This window comes from Entelurus aequoreus, linkage group LG17 (assembly GCF_033978785.1).
Source record: "Entelurus aequoreus isolate RoL-2023_Sb linkage group LG17, RoL_Eaeq_v1.1, whole genome shotgun sequence".
In the NCBI taxonomy this organism is placed as follows: Eukaryota; Metazoa; Chordata; class Actinopteri; order Syngnathiformes; family Syngnathidae; genus Entelurus; species Entelurus aequoreus.
The window spans coordinates 27,313,327-27,328,796 of NC_084747.1; the positions used below are offsets into that span (position 1 = coordinate 27,313,327).

The following is a 15,470-nucleotide window of genomic DNA, read 5'->3' on the forward strand; positions in this document are numbered from 1 at the left end:
CCTACTCCCTTTTGTACGTGCAATAAATTGTGCAAATATAATCCCAATAGCTACATTGTTAACTGACTTTTACTAACGTTTGTTTAGAATGCACAAGAAAGAAGAACGTGTTCTTGACTTGCAAACCCCCAAACCAGTGAAGTTGGCACGTTGTGTAAATGGTAAATAAAACCAAAATAGAATGATTTGCAAATCCTTTTCAATCTGTATTCAATTGAATAGACTGCTAAGACAAGATACTTAATGTTCAAACTGGAAAACGTTGTTATTCTTGCAAATATTAGCTCATTTGGAATTTGATGCCTGCAACATGGTTAAAAAAAAGCTGGCACAAGTGGCAAAAAAGACTGAGAAAGTTGAGGAATGCTCATCAAAACTTCTTTGGAACATCCCAAAAGTGAACAGGCTAATAGGGAACAGGTGGGTGCCATTATTGGGTATAAAAGTAGATTCCATGAAATGCTCAGTCATTCACAAACAAGGATGGGGCGAGGGTCACCACTTTGTCAACAAATGCGTGAGCAAATTGTCCAACAGTTTAAGAACAACATTTCTCAACAGATACAGTGGACCACAATATCTTAATTAGCCGCCTACAGCATCAAGTGGGCATGTGTGGTACTGCTTTGAGTTGGCTGAAGTCATATTTGACAAACAGATCCTTCTCTGTAAATGTTGCTGGTTCTGAATCCTCTGTTGCTCCCTTGACATGTGGGGTCCCACAGGGCTCAGTTTTAGGACCACTGCTGTTTTCTATTGATTTACTTCCCCTGGGCTCCATCCTTAGAAGGCATGATATTTCTTTTCATTGTTATGCTGATGACACACAAAAGTATTTTCCGTTAAGGAGAAATCATGCCTCTTCAATGCAGCCACTACTTGCTTGTCTTGATGATATCAAGGCCTGGATGGCCCTAAATTTCTTACATTTTAATGAAAAGAAGACAGAAGTAATAGTGTTTGGACCACGTGGTACCTGTGAGCTCCCCCCTGTTGATTTTGGCCCCTTGGCTTTGCATGTTAAGCTCACGGTGACCTACTCAGTGGCCTAGTGGTTAGAGTGTCCGCCCTGAGATCGGTAGGTCATGAGTTCAAACCCCGGCTATACCAAAGACTATAAAAATTGGACCCATTACCTCCCTGCTTGGCACTCAGCATCAAGGGTTGGAATTGGGGGTTAAATCACCAAAAATGATTCCTGGGCGCGGCCCCATTGCTGCCCACTGCTCCCCTCACCTCCCAGGGGGTGAACAAGGGGATGGGTCAAATGCAGAGGACACATTTCACCACACCTAGTGTGTGTGTGACAATCATTGGTACTTTAACTTAACTCTATATATAAATATATATATATATATATATATATATATATATATATATATATATATATATATATATATATATATATATATATATATATATATATATATATATATATATATATATATATATACCGGTATATGTATTAGAGATGCGCGGTTTGCGGACACACCCGCGGTGTCCACGGGTAATCCGCGGGTCGGGCGGATGAATGACGAAAAAAATTGATTTTAAATAGATTCGGGCGGATGGCGGTTGAACCAATTCGGAAATATATATACATAGTAAATGTATAAAGAGAATCCTATGTGTCCCAGCAACAATCCTGGCACTGTAGATGCCATTTTATTCCTGCATAGTGCTACAAAAAAAAAGTAAGTAGACATACGGTTGGATATGTTAAACGAATTAGTCTACGTTACCTAGGCTATACCAAATAAGACCATGTCTAACATATATTGAGTTCGGTCAGCAGAATAATTTTGATGGTTATATGTTGTTTGGGCGCACTACAATGCAAAGGAATTAAGGCAATTGTGTTGTTTATTGTGGGTTTTTTTCTATTGGAGATATACTACTGTGTGTTAATTATTTGGCCTCGCTTTCAAGTGAAGCGCATCTCCGATTGGCTACAATGTAAGGCTATTTAGCCTGCTTTGTTTGTTGCGACCGTCTATTTTCATTATAATTCAATTATTATTATGTATGTAATTTATTTTTGTTTAAATAGGGATGACATACATATGTTGTTGTATAATTTAAGTTTGTGCGCGTGATTGACAGCCTAAGGCTTATAGGCAAATTTTTTATTATTTTTTTCATTTCAACTTGAAAACGTATGAGCCTATGCCTACAACATAGGCTATGTGTTCATCTTTATTTTCCTGCCTGTCGTTGACAATGGAGATTGTCTGATATTTTGTCATGGCTGCAGATCAATCAATAAAGGTTTATCTTTGTCGCAAAATTGTTCACTGTTTCACTGTGCACCCTGCCCTCGTCCCTATTTGAGCACTTTAACGTTAACAAGTTAATATTCATTGAAATAAATTCAGATTTTTTTTTTTACCTAACGAAAATATAGGCCTTGTTTTTTTAAATTTTTTTAGCTTCTTAAAAGCATCGTTCTGCTTGCTGCAACTGCGCACACAAAGTGTGAGGAACGCACTCCTGGCAACAATAGTCAACACTTTCTTAACGGAAATGACAATAATATTATAATAATGATAAATACCGCCCGGGTGGCGGGCGGTTGTGGTTTTGATAAAATGTTGGTTCGGGTGAATGGCGGGTGGATGACGACTTTCGTGATGCGGTTGCGGATGAAATAATTGCCTATCCACGCATCTCTAATATATATATATATATATATATATATATATATATATATATATATATATATATATATATATATATATATATATATATATATATATATATATATATATATATATATATATATATATATATGATGATTTTAGGTTGTCCTGAAGAATTTGGAGGTATTCCTCCTTTTTCATTGTCCCATTTACTCTCTGTAAAGCACCAGTTCCATTGGCAGCAAAACAGGCCCAGAGCATAATACTACCACCACCATGCATGTATGTGTTTGGAGGTATGTGTGTGTGTGTGTGTGTGTGTGTGTGTGTGTATATATATATATATAAATTCCCCCCCTCGTTGAATGTTTAAACTAATTTAAAAATCATTAATCCAATGAGAGAAATTTTTAATTATTAAATTATCAAAATTAAAATTATAATATAATAATTATGAAATGTAATAAAATCAACCTGTTTGTATTAATAATGTTCTTATCAACAGAATAATATTAACCATTTCTCGGTGGGTGAAAAGTGAATGTTTGCTGGGTTTTCAGCTGCCAAGAGGAATGAACCATTTCGTATTTTTGGGGGGGTGTACGTCATGTGACACTTTACTCATTTGATGAAAAAAAAACACCTTATCATTGAACGTGGACGGCGAGATTTTCTCTTACCTTTCATTAGGTCGTGTATGCGTCAGATTTACATTAAAGAAAAAACCCATTTGGCAAAGGTCCAGTCCGTGAGCATGTGACCCCCTCGGCGCTGTCACGATCAGACAAACCGCAATGGCCGGGTCTTTCGCGTCCAAGAGGAGTGAACCATTTTGTATTTTTAGGTGGGGGTGTAAGTCATGTGACACTTTACTCATTTGATGAAAAGAAAAAAAACTTTACAGTTGAACGTGGACGGCGACATTTTCTCTTAACTATTTTGAGGTCGTATATGCGTCGGATTTACATTAAAGAAAAAACTATTTGGCAAAGGTCCAGTCCGTGATCACGTGACCCCCTCGGTGGCTACGACCAGACAAAACTGCAATGGCCGGGTCTTCACTTCCGGGTTGACGGAGGAAAAAGCTAGTCGGGCTAACGTGTCCGAAAACACGGCAGACGAAGTGGACAAAGACTATGAGGGCGCATGTTTTAAGAAGGTATGTAAAGCCACTCGTCGTCTCTCTAGTGATTTTCTTCTCCGCGTACGGCTTGCTTGATAGAAATGCGTCCGTTCAACAACTTCCGACGCCGAGTCCGGCAGAGGACCGACTTCTGTCCCCGGAAACGTACAAGTACCTCCTGAACCAGCCTGGCGCCTGCAAACGCTCAAGCCCCTTCCTGGTCTTCATGGTCCCGGTGGCCCCTCATGCGTCCTCAGCTCGGGAGGCCATCAGGATGACATGGGGGGCCGCCAGCCAGGACACCCTCACCTTGTTCTACATGGGACTCCCCGTGGGGGGCCGGCTGAGGAGCATCCAGGACATGCTGGAGGAGGAAAGCAGGACACATGCTGACGTCATCCAGATGGACTTCCTGGACACCTACCAGAACCTGACCATCAAGACCGTGATGATTATGAACTGGCTGGCCGTCCACTGCCCCAACGTGTCCTACGCCATGAAGGTGGACTCCGACATGTTCGTCAATGTCTTCCACCTGCTTTCTCTTCTGAGCAGGTCTCCGAGGCGCCGTTTCATCACGGGGTCGGTCATAAGCGACGGAAAACCGAAGAGGGACCCCAAACACAAGTGGAAAATTTCCGAGCAGACGTACCCAGAGGACAGCTTCCCTCCGTACGTCTCGGGGGCCGGTTACGTCTTCTCAGGAGACCTGGCCGCCGCCATCTCCCGGGCGTCCAGGTTCGTCCGCATCGTCCCTCTGGAGGACGTGTACGTGGGACTGTGCCTGCGGGTGCTGGGAGTCCGACCCGCGTACTCCAGGAGCTGGCTGACGTTCGGGAATTTGTTTGAAGTCCGCGATCTGGAGTACGACAGGTGCTCGTTTGCCAGACGGGTTCTTGTCAACGGCTTTAATTCTTCGAAACTTCTGCACGCCTGGAAGGATTTCTCACAAGGATATAAAAGCTGTTATGTATTCTAATAAACAAGAAGAAGAAGAAGAAGAGGAAGGAAGGAGTTTTTCACGGTCGTCCTTTCTTGGACCAGTTGCAGGTGGTCAGACCTGTTTGGTTGCTGCACAACTCCACAAACAATGTTCTTGCTTGGAATTGACTTCGCAATTCAAAAATCTCTGTATTCATTATTAATATATATATGTATATATACATACACACATATATCTACCGCTGCTGCTCACTGCTCCCCTCACCTCCCAGGGGGTGATCAAGGGCGATGGGTCAAATGCAGAGAATAATTTCGCCACACCTAGTGTGTGTGTGACAATCATGGGAACTTTATATATATATATATATATATATATATATATATATATATATATATATATATACAGTCGCGGCCAAAAGTTTACATACACTTGTAAAGAACATAATGTCATGGCTGTATTGAGTTTCCAATAATTTCTACAACTCTTGTTTTTTTGTGATAGAGTGATTGGAGCACATACTTGTTGGTCACAAAAAAACATTCATGAAGTTTGGTTCCTTTATGAATTTATTATGGGTCTACTGAAAATGTGAGCAAATCTGCTGGGTCAAAAGTATACATACAGCAATGTTAATATTTGCTTACATGTCCCTTGGCAAGTTTCACTGCAATAAGGCGCTTTTGGTAGCCATCCACAAGCTTCTGGTTGAATTTTTGACCACTCCTCTTGACAAAATTGGTGCAATTCAGCTAAATTTGTTGGTTTTCTGACATGGACTTGTTTCTTCAGCATTGTCCACACGTTTAAGTCAGGACTTTGGGAAGGCCATTCTAAAACCTTAATTCTAGCCTGATTGAGCCATTCCATTACCACTTTTGACGTGTGTTTGGGGTCATTGTCCTGTTAGAACACCCAACTGCGCCCAAGACCCAACCTCTGGGCTGATGATTTTAGGTTGTCCTGAAGAATTTAGAGGTTATCCTCCTTTTTCATTGTCCCATTTACTCTCTGTAAAGCACCAGTTCCATTGGCAGCAAAACAGGCCCAGAGCATAATACTACCACCACCATGCTTGACAGTAGGAATGGTGTTCCTGGGATTAAAAGCCTCACCTTTTCTCCTCCAAACATATTGCTGGGTATTGTGGCCAAACAGTTCAATTTTTGTTTCATCTGACTATAGAGCTTTACTACAGAAGGTCTTATCTTTGTCCATGTGATGTCAGATGATGCCAGAAAACCAACACATTTAGCTGAACTGCGCCAATTTTGACCCAGCAGATTTGGTCACATTTTCAGTAGACCCATAATAAATTCATAAAAGAACCAAACTTCATGAATGTTTTTTGTGACCAACAAGTATGTGCTCTGTCACGCCAAATGTCTTCCCCCTACAAAAACCTCCCCCCCATTTACTTCCTGGGTCATTTCCTCTTTCTTATGTAATTTCCTCTTACGTCATTGACAGCGATCGAAATTAACCCTGAAGTAGTGTTGACCCGTGGAAAACGAATCAAAAATCGTTTAATTCTCCGTCCTGTACGGTAGTCAAATGTGCAACGAGTATTTGTTCACATATGCATTCCCAAAGTAACACGATTTATGGGAAACATGAGTGCTGACGTAAAAACAACGAATGAAACTAAAAAAATTTAAGTTCACATAAATGTCATTTTAATTTAGTTCACTTACACAGAGAACTAAAAAAACAGAATTTAACGAATACATTTAGTTTTAATAAAGTTTGATAATGTTGATTGATAATGAATTAACTTATTGTACACTGTTATTCATTTCCGCATATGTCCACGAGTCAAATGTGCAGTCAGGAATATCCTCAAGTTAATTTGTCCGATTAATACTTGTCCGATTAATACAGGCGTTTTGTTAACGCTATATTATAAAAAATAAAAAAAACAAGTATCCTTCCAGCGACGGGCAGTCAAAGCCGAAGTGCTATCGATCGCTGTCAATGACGTAAGAGGGAATGACGTAAGTTCTCTGTGTAAGTGAACTAAATTAAAATGACATTTATGTGAACTTAAATTTTTTTAGTTTCATTCGTTGTTTTTACGTCAGCCCTCATGTTTCCCATAAATCGTGTTACTTTGGGAATGCATATGTGAACAAATACTCATTGCACATTTGACTACCGTACAGGACGGAGAATTAAACGATTTTTGATTTGTTTTCCACGGGTCAACACTACTTCAGGGTTAACTTCGATCACTGTCAATGACGTAAGTAAGAGGAAATGACGTAAGAGGAAATGACCCCGGAAGTAAATGGGGGGGAGGTTTTTGTAAGGGGGAGAAATTTGGCGTGACAGCTCCAATCACTCTATCACAAAAAAATAAGAGTTGTAGAAATTATAACTCAAGACAGCCATGACATTATGTCCTTTACAAGTGTATGTTTGATTGCGGTTCTGTGTTCTGTTGACTTAAAAAAAGAACGTTAGACTATTCCGTGCAAGAAAGTTCTTAACTGCAGTCCCATGATTGTGTTGACTTCGGCAAACATGTTTGTAATTTGGATTATATTTGATTTTCATGAATCTATTCCAACTTTAAATATAGCTGCTAGCCTGAGGAATAGAGATCTGGTCAGAGCTTTTTCCACTGATGTGCACTTTTTTAGCGCCTTGACCCGAATTTCTGGTAGAGTACCAAAGGGAGTAGCAGTATTGCTGCAGTTCTGCTGTATTTACCGTCAGTGCCTGCTGAACTTGTGTTCTTGTAAGCGAAACGAATAACGTCATCGACAACCTCAACTTTGACCAGTCAGTTGCAACAGGTGTCATACACTGTGCTGCTCTTGCACTCTTTGGCCACTTGGTGGCAGGGTTGATCTGAAAATCTGCTGAGTGATTTGTGCGTCTTACATACTGAACCTCTTTTTGCCTTTAAACTGCTTTATTGCCGTTGCTACTGAGACTATAGCAATTACCAAAGTACCTTATGTAGCTCACAAGGGATACAATATTCATCCCATCAGGAAAATGTATTTGTGAAGATAGTTGCACTGTATTGTTAACTATAGTTGGCTTCACGCAGTGCTAAAAAAGCATGTTACTTTATCATGATCTGTTTTATTTATTCTGTTTCTGCTGCTGATTGTTCACTTTATGTCAACCGTGCACGGAATTCTGTTTCCATCCGTCAATAAAATAACGACAGAGTTTGGAACTGTGGTTTGTCGTTCATCCAACAAGAATACGGCCCAGCAGGTGTTTTTTTTTTGCTGTCATTTTGTGTCCACTCGTGTCCACTGGCAATTTATCATTCCAAATACATATCCAGAAGTGAAGCCAAGTCAGGGGTAGACAACCTAAAATGTGGGTAGAGCTATATTGGACCGAAAATACGAAGAAAAAAAAATTAATAAATCTGTCTGGAGCCACACAAAATTAAAAGCCTTATATAAGTGTAATAATGAAGGAAACACGTGATGTAAGTGTCTACATTAGCTATATTAGCCTACTATCAAAATGACTTTAAAAGTCTTGTATAATTGTTATAATGAATACAACACATGTGTCTATATTAGCTGTATTAGCCTTAGGGATGATGTTTGATAAGGAATTATCGAGTTCGAGCCTATTATCGAATCCTCTTATCGAACCGATTCCTTATCGATTCTCTTATCGAGTCCAGATAGGTTGTTGTATATGGAAAAAAACACACAATATTTGGTTTAACAAAAGCTCACTTTTATTATATAATAAAAATAAAAAAATCTAATAAATAAATAAATATTGACTGTTACCCACCTAAAAAAAAATAAAAAATCAATAAATATTGACTGTTGTTACCCAAAGTATATTAAGTGGGATTTTTCAGAGAAACAAATGTATACAGTAACACAAAAACAACCTGTCTCTGTGATCACTATAGGTGTATAAATAATAATATAGTGTTAAATAAAATCAGTCCCTTGGGCACAAAACTGGAAATAATACAGCTCTCCAAAAAGTGCACTTCTGCTGCTATTTGACATAACTGTTTGTTATGATGCTTTGACATTTTTGCACTTTATTTCTTTATTGAAAGAACATTCTATGAAGAGAAAAGTTCTTTGCAAATGTGGTTACAATGCTAATAAACGAAAAGTTAAAGCTAAAAAAAGAAATACACTTTATTGAGTTAACATTATTTCTTTATGGGGGGAAAATGTTATGCGCTAGAGAATATAACAACTACACTACCCAGCATGCAACGGGAGTTACGAGCATGCGCGGTAGCCCCGAACAGTGTTGCATGTTGCCACGCTGTGAAAGTAAACGTCAAGAACTCAGCCAACACGCCTCGTCTGCATTATTTATAATTAGACACACAACACGTCTACAGTGTGATTTTGTTTTGTTTACAAGGAAAGAAAAACAAAAGTTAAAAAAGGGAGATATGTTGTATATATATGTATGTGCTGCGGTTGTTTTAAGAACGTTGCGACAGCTGCCGTAAAGGAGGTGCGTTGCTATGTTTCCGGTTGGTCGTAAAAGTGTTCGTCATGTGTTTTACCCTGCTAAAGTCTCTCAGTAAAGTTATTCGATGGATTATAGCTTTTGTTTTGAACTTTCTTACACATTGGAGCGCTTTTTCCCGTCCATTGTTTTCCTGCTTTCGCTATCTGCGCCTAATGACTGAGCTACGTGACGTCGTTTCTTGTGATGTCCCACGGAGCATTTCTGGTCGGGACGGGATTCGAATAAAGAATCAACTCTTTTCCTTTACTATAGTGGTCTCGATAACGGGTACCGGTTCTCAAAAAGGGATTCGAGTCCGAGGACTCGGTTCTTTTCTTATCAAACAACCGGGAAAACCGGTTTCGAGTATCATCCCTAATTAGCCTTCTATCAGACTGACTTTAAAAGTCTTATATAATTTTATAATGAATACAACACATGATGTGTCTATATTAGCTATATTAGCCTCCTATCAAAATTACTTTAAAAGCTTTATAAGTTTTATAATGAAGGCGACACATGATTTAAGTGTCTTTTAGCTACAGTAGCCTACTATCTAAATGTATTACCGGTATATAAGTGTTATAATGAAGACAACACATGATATAAGTGTCTATATTAGCCTGCTGTCAAAATGACTTTAAAAGTCTTATAAGTGTTCTAATGAAGACAACACATGATGTGTCTATATTAGCCTACTATCAAAATGACTTTAAAAGTCTTATATAAGTGTTATAATGAATACAACACATGATGTAAGTGTCTATATTAGCTCTATTAGCCTACTATCAAAATGACTTTAAAAGTCTTATATAAGTTATAATGAAGACAACACATGATGTGTCTATATTAGCTCTATTAGCCTACTATCAAAATGACTTTAAAAGTCTTATATAAGTGTTATAATGAATACAACACTTGATGTAAGTGTCTGTATCAGCTCTATTAAGCTACTATCTAAATTACTTTAAAAGTATAAGTGTTATAACGAATACAACACATGATGTAAGTGTCTATATTAGCCTACTATCTAAATTACTTTAAAAGTATTATGTGTTATAATGAAGACAACACATGATGTAAGTGTCTAAATTAGCTATATTAGCCTACTTTCAAAATGACTTTAAAAGTCTTATATAAGTGTTATAATGAAGGCAACACATGATGGGTGACCGGTGCAATGGACGTCGAGTGGATCTAGTTAAAAGTGCGAAAGTCCAGTCCATAGTGGATCTAGTTAATAGTGTGAGAGTCCAGTCCATAGTGGATCTAGTTAATAGTGTGAGAGTCCAGTCCATAGTGGATCTAGTTAAAAGTGCGAAAGTCCAGTCCATAGTGGATCTAGCATAATAGTGTGAGAGTCCAGTCCATAGTGGATCTAGTTAATAGTGTGAGAGTCCAGTCCATAGTGGGGCCAGCAGGGGATCATATTGAGGGGAGACAAGTCAGCAGCACAGAGACGTCCCCAACTGAGGCACATATGAGTGGTCCACCCCGGGTCCCGACTTTGAACAGCTGGTGCGTCATCTGTGCTCACCTAATAACCTCTCCACGCAGGAGAGGGGGGCGGAGCAGGAAAAAGACGTCAGATCAACTGGTCTAAAAGGGGGTTATATTTAAAGGCTAGCGTGTACAAATTAGTTTTAAGGTGGGACTTAAGTGCTTCTATGTTATAATGAAGACAACACATGATGTAAGTGTCTCTATTAGCTGTATTAACCTACTATCAAAATGACTTTAAAAGTCTTATATAAGTGTTATAATGAATACAACACATAATCTAAGTTTCTATATTAGCCTACTATCAACATGACTTTAAAAGTCTTACAAAAGTGTTAGAATGAAGGCAACCCATGATGTGTCTATATTGGCTATATTAGCCTACTATCAAAATGACTTTAAAAGTGTTATGATGAAGGCATCCCATGATGTAAGTGTCTATATTAGCCTACTATCATAATGACTTTAAAAGCCTTATATAAGTGTTATAAAGAAGGCAACACATGATGTAAGTGTCTATATTAGCTATATTAGCCTACTATCAAAATTACTTTAAAAGTCTTATATACATGTTAAAATGAAGGCAACACCTGTTGGAAGTGTCTGTATTAACTATATTAACCTACTGTCAAAGTTACTTTAAAAGTGTTATGATGAAGGCAACACATTATTTAAGTGTCTTTTAGCTACATTAGCCTACTATCAAAATGACTTTAAAAGTCTTATATAAGTGTTATAATGAAGACAACACATGATGTAAGTGTCTATATTAGACTACTATCAAGATGACTTTAAACGTCTTATATAAGTGTTATAATGAAGACAACACATGATGTGTTGTCTTCATTATAACACTTATTGCTGAATTTCCCCAGGGATCAATAAAGTACTTTCTATTCTATTCTATGTGTCTATATTAGCGTCTTATCAAAATGACTTTAAAAGTCTTATATAAGTGTTATAATGAAGGCAACACATGATGTGTCTATAGTAGCTATATTAGCCTACTATCAAAATGACTTTAAAAACCTTATATAAGTGTTAAAATGAAGGCAACACATGATGTGTCTATATTAGCTACATTAGCCTACTATCAAAATGACTTTAAATGTCTTATATAAGTGCTATAATGAAGACAACACATGATGTAAGTGTCTATTAGCTATATTAGCCTACTATAAAAAAAAATTAAAAAGTCTAATGTAAGTCTTATAATGAAGGCAACACATGATGTGTCTATATTAGCTGTATTAGCCTACTATCAAAATTACTTTAAAAGCCTTATATAAGTGTTATAATGAAGGCAACACATGATTTAAGTGTCTATATTAGTCTATAAAAATGACTTTAAAAGTGTTATATAAGTGTTACAATTAAGGCAACACATGATGTAAGTGTCTATATTAGCAATATTAGCCTACTATCAAAATGACTTTAAAAGTATTATGTAAGTGTTATAATGAAGGCAACACATGATATAAGTGTCTATATTAGCCTACTATCAAAATGACTTTAAAAGTTTTATATAAGTGTTATAGTGAAGGCAACACATGATGTCAGTGTCTATATTAGCCTTCTATCAAAATTACTATGTGTGGCAAATCTTCATTGACAGAAATGTTTAAATGTAATATTTATTCTACACATTTTTACAACATTGGAAAACTGTCTGTCTTCTTCTAATGGATTTATTACAATCTTTGCAAGCTGGGTAACGTTTGCTGTGGTCTGGAACAACATGGCACACAATGTGTAAGATAATGTGTCATGAGACATGCAAACATAAATTAAATACACGGAGGACTTAAGTAAAGAAAATTAAATGAGCTCCAATATACCTACAAGCGAGGCAAAATGATGCAATATGTACATACAGCTAGCCTAAATAGCATGTTAGCATTGATTAGCTTGCAGTCATGCACTGAGATTAGCACTCCACACAAGTCAATAACATCAACAAAGCTCACCTTTGTGCATTCACGCACAGCATACAGCGTTTGGTGGACAAAATGAGACAAAGAAGGAGTGGCATAAAACACGTCTTTCTGTGGCAGCGTCGGAGAAAGTTGTACATGTAAACACACTACGGTGAGTTCAAGGACCGGCGAATTTAGTAGGACTAAACGGCGCCCGCCAAATACGCTCATCAGTGAAACATGTGTAACATAAACAGTGGGATTTCAGAAACCTTATTAAAAATACATATTTTCCCTCATCTTTTGTCCATTTTCACACATTTTTGAAAACGCTCGAGGGCGGCGCTAAATGGTCGTTTAACGAGCAAACTTGCAGGACGTGTTGAACCCGAGACCAAACTACCGTGTGAGAAAGTAATAATTTGTTCCTTCTCTAAACCCAGCCTCTGTATTACTTAATGGTAGGGCTGAACGATTATGACAAAAATAATCACGGTTATTGTGTGAATGCTCCAAAGCATTCACACATGAATTTTGAATTCAACTTCTTCAACTTCTCCAGATTTTGGCGAGCTCTACCTTCCACATTTATCACCCGATTCAAACCGTTCCAACTTCAAACTGTTCAGCCTATTCGGGAATCGCAGGCTTTCCCTTGACAATGTCCCAAAATTCCCAGATTTCCCAGAATTCCAGGTTTTACGGGACATTTTTCCCATTCAAAATGAATTGCCCATTTTTCAAACTTCCACCATTTCCACATTTTTCAACCTATTCATACCATTCCACCTTTAACATATTCCACCCACCCTGGACATTCAAACTATCATATTTCCAAGTTAAAAAAAATTCCAGGAATTCCCACAATTCCTGTTTTTTTCAAACCCTTTTTTTCACTCTTTTTTTCTGGCGACTACTCCTTCCACATTTTTCAACCCACTTCAACCGTTCCACCGTCAAAACATTCCTCTTAATTAGGATATAAAACTAAGTTGTTTTTTGACCTGGAAAAATTCCCGGTTTTCCCGAAATTCTAGGAATTCCTTTTTACCATTTCTCAATTAAAAATGTTACTACATCAACATTTCTCGACCGATTTGAAAAATTCCAACACCAACCATTTCAACTCATTCAGACCATTCATGTTCATTACCTTTTCTTTTTTTTCTAAAATTCCCGCTTTTCCCGAAATTCCCAAATTTTGAACTTTGACGAATGTCCCATTAAAATTAATGGGACATTCTTCAAAGTTCCACAACTCCCACATTTTTCATCCGATCCAAACTGTCCCAACTTCAAAATATTCAGTCTGTTTGGGAATTGTGTGCTCTACTTCAACAATTCGGAAAAAATTCCAGGATTTTAGTTCAACGTTAGCATTGGATCATTCACACGCAATTCCTTCAGGAATTGCCTCATCTAGTTTTGATTGATATTGAAATCACCATTCACAGCACGATTGTTCATTACTTTTGCACCACCAAAACTCGACTTGAACTACAATTTAGAATAACATTGTGATATAAATTAGAGAGAAATTAATATGTAAAATAATAGTAACAACAATAAATTACAAAAACATTATGAAAAAAACAATACAAATCAGTTTTTATTCCTAATTATTTAATTTTTTAAACTTTTGATAGTGTGCTTTTTTATTGTCATAAATAAAATGCAATACCATGTTTGTTTGACATTTATTGGTGCAATACATCTTTGGACATTTTTGACCAGTATTTTAAGTGAAAGCATAACAATTTTGTAAATGTATCAGTGAGTTTTTTAAGTAAAGTTTTTTAATAAAGGCACTTTTTTGAAACCTTTATTTTGTTAGCGCAGTCAGACTGGATGTGGCGCAGCGCTGTTATTGTGAAGGGGCGGTTCTGAGCTTCAAGCGGATGACTGAGAGCTTCTCAAGTAGGGATGTATATCGTTAGGGTTTAATCAATACCAACACCATTATCAATATTGATTATTGATACCGGTATTCATTGGTACTTTTATCGATACTATATGTAATTGGTGTAAATAAAGATGGATTTTTCTCTCACCATTTTTAATAGCTGGATTATTAATATTGCTTATATATTAATATTCCCTCCACGAAGGAGAGGGGGGCAAAGCAGAAACGAAATGGCAGATCAACTGGTCTAAAAGGGGGGTCTATTCATATATCATCCATGATGTCGTTCACAACAACACAACAGATGACATGTGTTGTGTGTGTACGATTGTTTGTACACTGATGTTACATCCATGATGTCATTCACAACAACACAAGCACATGAGAAGTGTTGTGTGTGTATGATTGTTTGTACATTGATGTTACATCCATGATGTCGTTCACAACTAATGACATTTGTAGTAACACTTCTGCACTCTGACCATAATATTAGAGCAGCCATACAGAAAATAGGCAAACATTGTAAAGAGATGTGATGTTTATCAATCACAATCCTTATGTAAGACACGTGTTTTTATTTTTTTATGCATTCTAAATGGTAAATAAATATCTAACAATTGAGTCAACAGAGGGCGGGTCCTCGCATTATACTCTCTAAAAACATCCATAAAGTGCCAACAATACTCCATTTACATATTGGGACCTGAAAATGAACCAAATATGAGTGATATTGTTATTATAAGCGCAAACGCAGACGGACTATTTTAGCGGCACGTTGATAGCGATGAGCTAACGCTAGCTTACGCTGCTATTGTGGACACACTGAGCCGGCGGCTGCCTCTGCTTGGTCTCAAACTTGCTAGAAGTACATTCTAGATTATAATTCATGCATCTCTCACCTGCTAGTAGGCAAATGTGGCCGTGGACCGACAGGCTGGTCCACGTTCACATAGCCCCAGATGGCCGAAAAGATGCTTGTTGC

General features: G+C 37.6%; 1 protein-coding gene across 1 annotated transcript; it reads left to right on the forward strand.

Annotated features, from left to right (window-relative positions):
* Nucleotides 1-3,694: 3,694 nt before the first annotated feature.
* On the forward strand, nucleotides 3,695-5,091 carry b3galt8 (beta-1,3-galactosyltransferase 8). The gene has a single exon (XM_062024186.1). It carries the CDS (start codon nucleotides 3,776-3,778, stop codon nucleotides 4,739-4,741), a length of 966 nt encoding a protein of 321 aa, XP_061880170.1. The 5' UTR covers nucleotides 3,695-3,775; the 3' UTR covers nucleotides 4,742-5,091.
* The last annotated feature ends 10,379 nt before the right edge of the window (nucleotides 5,092-15,470 follow it).

Bases quoted from the DNA above. Each gene is read 5' to 3' on its own strand.
- b3galt8 (XM_062024186.1), top strand. From the start codon at position 3,776: ATGAGGGCGCATGTTTTAAGAAGGTATGTAAAGCCACTCGTCGTCTCT.